Genomic DNA, 10254 nt, shown 5'->3' with positions numbered 1-10254 from the left:
AAAACAACCCAGTTTAAGGATAATGAAGTTGAGAAAAGCAAATTCAAAATTGTATACCAACTTTTCGTATACCAGTTTTTGCTTTCTGTAGTAGTAGCCACAGGACTTGATGAAGCCCTATACAAGTACAGGCTGTCTACCATCTTTTAGGCCAGTCTCTACACCAAACTTTTTCAAAACAATTTAACTGATTTGCGCGTTTAAAAAAGGTCCTGTTTTATAGTGTCAATTTGACAAATCTAATTGAAACTTTAGGCACTTTTATAAGCAGCCTTTTACTGTGCAGATAAATGGGGATAAACCAATTTGAAAGCCAAAATACTTAATAAAAAAATTGATACAACTATGTCATGTGTTCTCAACACCACAACGGTGAGGGACAAGGACAGGCCTAACAGTGAAAAAGCCGTCGATGCCCGTGGAAACTTTGAAAGATTGGCAACTTGTAAAACTGTCTAAGCCTCAGGCATGGTTACAAGAATGTGCTTCTTTATCAAAATACAAAAGTGGTGGCTCTTAACTTTTCTTTTTTCCTGAAACCATCATGTTTGCTGACTCGGGACAACATGTCCGCTTAATATTCTGCATCTCAAAGACGTTCTTGATTGATGTTAAATGGAAAAGAGGCCTGATTTTGACTCGGCGACCCTAAATTAATCATAATTCGATACATTCTCCCAAGTCCGTTCTAGAGTAAAATCTAAATAAACCTATACGGTTTTGGCCAAATGATCTGGTTAAGGAGATTAGAGGAGATAAAATGTTGAGCTTTTGACGTCTGAAGGAGAGATGATCAAGGCAAAGAGGCTTACAGAATGGTTTGTAAGGCCAAGGAGCTTCTATACGAAAAGCTGCAGGAGATAATGCCTTAGCTCTGTCGTCATTGCATTGTGTCCCATGTGAAATACTGTTAAATTATACTCTTTACCAACAGGCTATAAGTTACATATTTTGTTACAAAGGATGACTGTACACAAGCCCAGTTGCTTATAGAACAATTCAACTAAACACAGCAAAAACTCAAAACTGTTCTACATAAATGTGGTTGGGGTGGGGGGAAGAAATGCAAGGATGCACGATAGATCAGCTTCAAACTCTGAGCTCAAATTTCTATACAAAAATACAAATCCTGGAATCTACAAGGTTCTCAAATATGCTTACACTAAAATGTACTCTATTTACACGGTCTTCAGACACCAGCTTCTAAATGCTACTTTACAGCAGTTGTATACAAAAGTCTGTAGTGGTGTCGCCTCTCAGCTCACAAGCTGTGAATTTCTTTTTCATTTTTACAAGAAAGTGTGCAAAAAACAGGGAAGAGTGCAGCAAAACATAGGGCTACTGCAAGTGTGAGCCTTTTGGTGAAAGGAAACGTGTCTAACGAACTCAGGGAACAGGGATCAGTTATGACTTGATGCGTCCCTGAGAGGGTCACGGCCCTAAAAAACATGGGATGGTGACAGTAGCTGTAAACTAAGTGTGGTCATATCTTTCAGATCCTAAGCGGTTCGCCTTCCTGTGCATTAAACTAGAGGTTAATCTTTTTCACAAACTTGCTTTCAGCTAAACTCGTTAAGCATTTCAGTAACCAAATAAGGAGAAATAAAAGGCTCAACTTAAAAGCACACCTGATTGAAATAAATTAGATTACTTTTCTGCTCTAATAAAGTAGTTTTACCAGCATAATAAAAGAATCAAGCATTTAAATAAATTAACATATACAAAAGTTAGTTTAAGTTAGAGGCAACTTACCAATCGACTTAATGCCGTTTAAAAAAAAGACAGGCAGAGATGATCATAGGTTCTTTTCTCAATTAGCAATCACATTTTCCTGATTACATTAGTTTTCCAATAACATAAATACTAAGAAAACCACTTCATACAAGCTAAATTATGCTTTAAATCAAAATAATAGAGCAAATTCCTCCAATATACAGTGCATTCTGGTCAGCTGCATATCAATTTGAAGCGGCGTTTGAGAGGACCTGCGGTACAGTACCAAGATAAACAGTTTTTTTTTTTTTTCCTTTCTGCTCATTTCTACAACCTCGGAGACCTTTTTATATTATCAGTGCCTTGACAACAGTTATTTCATCAGTTCAAGAGTCGCCATCGATAGGATTAATATATACAGGTAATGTTTTCCACAAAAGGATCAACGGCTTCTTGTCAGAATTAAATTTCCCTAAAGGCTGCTAAATCTCTGTAAGCAAACTAACCACGGCTACTGCGATGAGAGCAAATCAAAAGACGTGTTCCTAGTTTGTACAGGTTTGTATATATGCCACACAGTGCCGTACAGAACAGAATGCACTGCACAGACAGAGGGTTTTACATGCACAAACTATACAGGGTGACGGGTGAGGCGTTCGCTTTGAAGAGCTGCTCGAGCTTTGGGCTGGAATAGGAGAAACGTGTTGTGCCCGGCTCAAAAGACGATCCTTTCAGTGACCGCTGTCAGTGGTTATGTTTAAGTCATCCGCAACCAGCAGCAGCGCTTCGAAGTTGGCGGCCGTCTCGGGGCTCTGCATGGACAGGAAGTCTGAGACGTCCATGCTGGCTAAGCCGTCGGACGGCGGTGGGTTGGTAGCGCCGCTGCCCGCTATAGGGGAGAAACTCAGAGCTGCAGCGGAGGGGGAGGAAGAGGAGGGGGCCTCTGGCCTCGGCTCACCCACCTTGGAGGAAGACTTGGGGAGGCAGCAAGAAGAAGAAGAAGAAGGAGAAGAAGAAGAAGTGGTTGAAATGTTTGGAGGCTCAGATAACGGCTGGGGAGGGGGCTCTGCAGCTTGCTGCTGTGAAGGGGATGAAATGATGGAGGAGGCACTCTTTGCAGTCTTGTCTTTCACAGAGTCCCTGCAGGCACACTGGCACTGGCAGGACTCCTCCTGTTTGATGATGATGACCGGCAGGCTGAGGCCGATCTGCTGGACCGAGTTACCTGCAAAACAAACAGCTTCAGCTCAGGCCTCAGGGAGCCAATATGACAGAGAGTCAGTCATTTATTTATTTCTGACTGCAGAGGCGGCGAGAGTCAGCTCCTCATTCACGCTACCTCTAAGTGTGTTAATGATGACACACTGATTCATTTTTTTTCCCCAACAAGCTCAAACCATCAGATCAGTCAAACGGTCATTTACTCTGGCAATTCAATTGAACGTGAACTTCAAAATCAACCTTACATTTCTATCTGCTTCAGAATATTTATGAGGTTTGTATCATTATGTGATTATGTTGCTGTTGCCATTTTATAAAAACTATTTTAGTGTAAAACTTTGAACACTTCAGATAATTTAAGCCCATTGAAACCACATCTGTATTATTAAAAGCTACAGTTCCAACATCTGGATGGGCCAGAGGATCTTTACGTGATCCTGTCAAAGGTACATTCTCTAGTGGGTGGCAAACACATTCTTGATTGAATCCAATGATTTCCCCCCCCTCCCCTCCCCAACCCAAAAATACAAAGGACCCATAAAATGGCTTACCAGCATTTCCTCCGACTGGTATGGCTGTAGTAAAGAAAAGCTTTTCCACTTTTGGAGCTCCTTGATGAGACTGTGAATGAACATCAAAACAGTGATTTGACGATTTCATTTCCACAACATTTCATTGCTGAACCGAAGAACTGCGGGGCCCCGTTTCACAAAGCCAGTCTAGTGGATCACCAGAGTAAGTTGTGGAAGTAGCGAGGGAACCGTTACCCCGAGTCAAATTCTGACAACAAATTACTCTGAGTCAACCTTGCTTGGTAGCAGATTTGTTTGGGCAAGCCCTGTTTGTTTTTTTTTCCTCTTTAGCTGAGATTTACATAAGGAAGTGTCAGAAAGGGCGTGTTCTTTTCTGGAGGAGCCTGTGGTCGCTGGAGCACAAATACTCCGCAGAAATCTCTGTTGGGGGAGGCTGATCAGACCACAGAGCCTTATTGTAATTTATCTTAATTCTTTGCCTCACCTCGCTCGTACGAGGGCACGCTCTCAGTTCTGAACAAATTACTCGAGCTGCGCTTCGTTTTTATGCCAACTGCAGCTTTTTATGTAACATAGGTGACGGAGAACGTCTTTCAAAGGCAACTGTGTGCCGCGCTGTCAGGGTTGTTACTGTTGCATCCAGTTATTTTAGTTTAGTGTTGTTCTCACAGACCAACAGGGCTAACAAAATAACTACACACTACACAGTTGCAGATATCAGTGAAAGCAATCATTTACTCTGTACCAAATTTTGAGACTTTAAGCACTAATTCATATATTTTAGGTTTTCCAGGGATAACTGGCTGCATAAATAGCCTCACATCGCTATCACTGCTCCTTTACTAAATGAAAGTGAGTGAATAAGATGTTTTATAGCATCAATGTCACCTTCTTAGGGCCACATCACATTTCTTCGCTGAATAACACCACCTTTACTCCAACTTAAAATGTATACATCGTAATTAATAAGAAAGTGAGATTGACACAAATTAAAGACTTACAAGAAAACCAGTGTGAGCTACTTTTTTTAGATGGATGTGTGTCACAGAGCCAAATGTTGGCAAAAGGATGAACATATCAGGTATTTCCGTAACTACCACCAGCCCATCATTAATTGCATATGTTTTAATTGGTGAAGGTTAAAAACATGAATAACTTATAACTGGACTTTACCTGATTAAACTATATTTAATCTTGATTTGCTGCCGTGTCCTTGTGCCTGTCAGGTTGCACCTAAACCTGTAATCATTGCGTACACCCCCCTTTTGTTGGACGTTTAATGAGTGCAGTGTGAGAGTACAGCTTTAATTCTCCGTCAATGTTCAGCGATTCTCTGCCGCCAACTCTCGCTTTTTTTCCTGCAACAGCATTGTTTTCTTTTTGTTAATTATATCGATGTTCTCCATATGTCGTCATTTAGGATTTCTAATTTGACTCGCAAGAAATGCGGACTGCGAGGTTTCTTACTTCCTGCTGATGTCACGGTGAATCTCATTATCTGCCTTCCATTGATGAGGGCTTCTTTCATCCTCCTAACTCAGGGTTGATTGGACGCCGAGTTCAGTTACCTGAGTGATTACACCTGTTCTGAACCCGGAAACGCTGAGAATGACGGCGTGAGGTAGAACTACTCAGAGTAGCTGCTTTGTACTCGGGGTGGACCGGTCAGTCTTTCTGAAACGGGGCCCAGTGGGAAACTCAAAACATCTCAGAGCACTTACTCCAACAACAGAGGCTTAGCTGTGTGGGAGCGAATCCTCAAAGCCTGCTACATTACTCTTACCCTTTAAAAAGGATTGGCATAAAAAGGCCCATTTGTGTTAACCCTGGGCGTGTGCAGTACTCACTGCTTGCTCAGGGTTCTGCTGGCTGTTGGCAGCGCTGCTCAGGATCCACTGGAGGTTCTGGTCCGACATGACGAGGCCGGGCTGCAGCACGCTGGGAGTCGAAGCTATGGTGATGGTGGCAGGGTTCGTGGCCTGACCGGGAACAGTGTTGGTGACAGCGCAGTTGGTCAAAGGCACGGGTTGAGCCACAGCTGAGAGGCCGTCAGCTGTGGAGGCTGCAGAAGCTGGAGCTGCGGAGGTCAGAGCTGGAGCCGCTGGAGGCTGAACCGAGACGGGCTGTGGCGGCGGCGGCGGAGAAGTCTGAGTGGCGCTTTCTGACTGCAGGAATGTCGGTGGCAGTGCCACATAGTGTTGAGAGGTGACATGGTTTGGCGCTTGGACGGGAGCCTGAGGCACGTCTGAAATCTGCGGAGCCCCACTTACTTGCATGAAAGGGGGATTCTGCGTGGAGCTGACACCAACGGTGACAGGAACAGGAGTGTGGGCCTGAGAGGAGGAGTTCGGTACATGTTGGGAAGAAGCCTCCAAGACAGCAGCGTTATTGGAGCAGCTTGAAGAGGAGGTAGGGTTGACGGAGAAAGGGATTACAGGCGAGGCATCGGTCCCTCGCGGTTGAGCAGAGGTCTCTACACCGAAGGTCTCGCCTAAATCCTCTGAAGAAGAAAAATATCGTAAGAATTGTAGTCGATACTCTTTAAGCACAGAGATTATTATTTCATTGGTCTTACTTATGGGATGGGGATCATCTTGGCTGATGCTATTTTCAGGACTCTGGAACATGAGTTCAAAGATCTTTATAGGAGTCACATTGTTGAGGTCCAAGTTTTGAGCCTGTAAAAGTCAAATAATAATAATTAGGTATGGGAGTCAATTTCAAGAATCGATTCTATTCCAATTCAAAAGTTTTAGAATCAATTATTTTCGATCTGATCTCAAATTGGATTGCTGACACTAAAAACATTTTTACTTGTTACCTGAATTGCATGACTGTAACAAAACTGTGTAGTTATGCCAAGTTCTGCTGGGAAATCAAATATGGCGCCACAAAGCCTCTAAGAGGAGGGAAACATGAATTTCTCTAACTGTTCTTGGTAGATGGCTGCTGTGGCGGATTACATGGCTGGACTCATTCAACAGAATTTATATGGAGCTATTCTAGTGATGCCAAACAACTCAAAGCACTGTACACTAGTGCCACAAACACCACTGGCACTCATTAATCACACTCATCTATAGATATAAGACATAGATCAGTAGGGAACCTGTGTGAAGTGCCTTGCCCAGGGGCACATCAACATATGGCAGGGGGAAGCTGAATGCAAACCCAAAATATTTCCATTGCAAGAGGAATGGTCTACCCCAGGGGTGTCAAACATACGGCCCGCTGAACAATTTAGTCCGGCCCTGTGGCTAAATGCATTATCATTATAAAAAAAAAAAAAAAAAAAAAAAAAAAAAAATTCAGTGTCCTGTCTGGCAATGTGGCAATAAGATGCCACAAAGAGCTCATCAGATTTGACTTTCACAAGTGGACAAGATAAAAGGAAGAGAATGATAAAACAATTATTGAAAAAAACATGTACTTTGTTTAATTGTAAATATGCAGTTCCTATATTGTCCACGAGGGTTGCTGTGTTTTAATTAGCAGATTAAGCTTCATGTGTGGAAAAATTCTAATCATTTCCTAATTTTTATCTGTTTGATGTATTTTGTCATGCAGGACAGTGTTTTTAAGTTCCAAAAAATGTGAATAAATGTTTTTCAACATTGTATAATCACTGTGATCACTTCTTATGCATAATGCACAAGTAAATGTTTAACTGAGTAAAAGTATTGTTGAAATTGCACATACTTTTCTTAAAAACGCTGAGGTTATTTATAATATATTGTGTAAAAGTTAAATTAACTTAAAAAAATCAGCAAGTCCACATTTATTAGTTCTATTTAATCTTGCAATGAGTTAACTCGTGTGGCCCTCTTGAGATCAGATTAAGCTGTATGCGGCCCCTCAACCAAAATGAGTTTGACACCCCTGGTCTACCCTCTGACTCTTGGATTCTGTGAATCTCCCACTTTTTCTCCAGACTCTGGGACCTTGATTTCAAAATAAAAGCTACATTTACTTTCACCCCAAAAGAGGGCATTGGACCCTCAGCAAAAGCCCAGTCCTCTTTCTCCACAGCCAAAGAAAGGTGATGCTTTAATCCAGGTTCTGGAAACATCCGTGTTGTGGTGGCTCTTGAAGAGCCGACTCCAGCTGCAGCCGATGCTTCGCAAATCGGCCCCAAATTTTTAGGAAGACATTTGGGCCACAATCTTCTAAAGGCTCTAATTTTTCCTGTCACCCGTTCCTTCTTCTACCAAAGTTTTCCTTCTACTCAGCTTCCCATAAATGAATATAGCACTGAAAAGCCAGCTTCTTTAGCAATTATCTTTTTAATGGTCTTGCATAAATATAATAATTTTGCAAAGAAACTGTATTTAAGTTGTCAAATCATCAAAATAAAAGATCGTCCTTTGTCATGTTTATGTATTTCACTTTTTGAATTTAACTACTGAGGTAAAGCTATTCCAATTTACTCAAATGCACCTGCATGCATGTATAAGTACGAGGAAATCTAAGGTGTCCAATTATCTGCCTCGGTAATACAGGCAGTAATTAGTCTTAATTATCTTGAGAGGTCCTCCAAATTAATCTAATTTGTATTCAACAAAACTAATGCAACAGCTACACTTACATTATTGATGTTTTCTCGTAGCTCCGAGTCTGTAGAGAGGAGACTCAAGTCACTGAGGCACAGCGAGTGATTTGCATCCTGTAATGATAAAAATAATTAGTACCATTATTATTATTATATAGTTTATAAACTTTCACTAAACTTAGACTATTACATTTTTTATCTGAAAATGTTACTGAAAGTCGAAAACTCATCTGGGATATTGTAGCATTAACAGTAGGATTTTCACACATGATGCATAAAACCTTTTTAAATTCAATCTAATTTAACACATTTATTTCCCCTCTTGCTATCATAAATGTGGACAAACATGATTTTAGCTGCGTTCCTCGCTTTCTGGAATCAGCTGTAAATGCTTCACACTTAACCTTATTTTTAATGACCACAACAAAATGCTTTCTAAATGATCAAGGTTGGAACAAAAATCAGAATTTGAATAACTTGTGAATGAGTGAGAAGATGCAATGTGCAACTTTATTATAAGCATAATATATCAGCTAAAAATTACTATATTAAATCAAACGTTTAAGATTGATGGCTCAAAAAAAGAGTTTTATTTAACAACCCCTATAATACATTTCATTAATAGAGCTTTGCTTGTGTAATTCTGTATATATGTGAATTAGCTTCATGTCAAGAGCTCACAAACAACAATCTGAAATCCAGGCCACCTAGATTCACACTTTCACAGCAAGACAGCTGAACAAACAAGTGTTTCATTTTGTGAGATGCTGCTGTGCAATGACTCACTTCAGAGTGTGGGTGGGTGATGGTGACGGTGAAGGGCTGTCCTTTGTCGTGGCCCCGGATGTGACTCTTCAGACTGTACTGGCTGCTAAACTTCTTTTCACAGCCGTCGCTCGGACAGTTAAATGGCTTCTCCCCTGAAAAAGAGACAAAACAACAACGTTTGAACAAGATCCAGAGTCCAAGTGTTCAGTAGTATGTAATAAACATTCGGGGCCTTGCAAGGGTATTCGTACGCTTTGAAATTATTTTATATTTTAAGTAAACTATTCCATCGCACCTCTCGCTGTTTTTTTTTTTTTTTTTTTAGTTTTCACATGACTGATTGAACACATGACTGATTTATGGCCTCAACCTGCTCTAAACGTCTCCACAACTTTATCACCAACCTGTCTGGCGTGTTTCCTGGTCTAAGTGATGCTTTTCATTCATGTCCATTCATCCAGGCCTTAGCTAAGCAGCTGTATTTAGAATTAGATCAGATTACACACACCAGGAGTGTATTTATCTATTAGCAGACTGGATAAGCCGACACGCGACTATGTTTATTGTTCTCATAGTAAAAGGGAGTTTAACCCTTTTTTTATTTGTAAAACATTCAAAAACGACATTTAATTTTCCTATCATTAAACAATTATGCTCCATTTTGTCCTGTTGCGTCATTACATAACGTCCCAATACAACACAATGAGGTTTGTGGTTGTAACGGGACAAACTGTGGAAAAGATCGAGGGTTGTGATCGAATGCTTTTGCAAGGCAGCGCTTGTCTTCAAAGCCCTTGGAAGCAAACGAAGCAGTTCAGTCTAAAGCCAAGACTGCCGTCTTAAACCATTCAAGTAATTGTGACGGCATCACCGACGATCAAAAAATACATACCCGTATGCGTTCGTACATGTGTTTTTAGATGATGACTTGCAGCAAAGGCTTTCCCACATCCATCGTGGTCACAACTGTAAGCGATAGCAGAGAAACGACTCAGCTCCTTGCAACAAAACTGCTGACAACGAACTATTTGTCATTCATCCAGAATACAGCCAACCCCAGGCTGGCCATGTGTAAACATCAAATGCATTATTTCAAAACTGTTTGCACACACCAGCGAACATTGATGCATCCTATTTCCACTGCCTCTGAGTCTCTACTCGGGTTTCAGTTCCCCAAATTTTGGACAGAGAAGAAATAAAACTGTGATTTTGATTGAAGTTTCTCACCGAAATGGCTTCTCCCCAGTGTGAGTGCGAATGTGCTTCCTCAGGTCGCTGAGGGTGGTAAAGTACTTTGTGCATCCTTCAGATTCACAGTTGAATGTCTTTCCTGTGTGAAGCCTCTGGTGTGCCTTTAGCCTGCAAGAGGAGTCAAGTTTGGTTTAATACCCCACGATAGGAGATCCAAAGAGGAAGAAACTAGGAGAACATATCAGTTTTATCCAGCATTTGTTTTTTTTTTTTACCTAG

At 41.1% G+C, this 10254-nt stretch overlaps 1 protein-coding gene across 2 annotated transcripts in view; it reads right to left on the bottom strand.

Moving 5' to 3' along the window:
- Positions 1–696: 696 nt before the first annotated feature.
- The window catches only part of LOC105937438 (metal-regulatory transcription factor 1), a 24765-nt gene continuing 15207 nt past the window's right edge, over positions 697–10254 (bottom strand). For both annotated transcript variants that reach the window (XM_012878748.3, XM_021324645.2), the window contains exons 4-11: positions 10012–10143; positions 9677–9750; positions 8803–8936; positions 8053–8130; positions 6043–6145; positions 5315–5967; positions 3486–3555; positions 697–2938 (exon numbers count right to left, since the gene is read on the bottom strand). In XM_012878748.3, coding sequence (XP_012734202.2) covers positions 2445–2938; positions 3486–3555; positions 5315–5967; positions 6043–6145; positions 8053–8130; positions 8803–8936; positions 9677–9750; positions 10012–10143 — 1738 coding nt within the window. In that variant the 3' untranslated portion in view covers positions 697–2444. The remainder of the gene's footprint in view (positions 2939–3485; positions 3556–5314; positions 5968–6042; positions 6146–8052; positions 8131–8802; positions 8937–9676; positions 9751–10011; positions 10144–10254) is intronic.

Source organism: Fundulus heteroclitus, chromosome 3, assembly GCF_011125445.2.
Source record: "Fundulus heteroclitus isolate FHET01 chromosome 3, MU-UCD_Fhet_4.1, whole genome shotgun sequence".
Lineage (NCBI taxonomy): Eukaryota > Metazoa > Chordata > Actinopteri > Cyprinodontiformes > Fundulidae > Fundulus > Fundulus heteroclitus.
The sequence above is the reverse complement of the archived record's forward strand: the minus strand, read 5'-3'. Positions and strand labels throughout refer to the sequence as shown.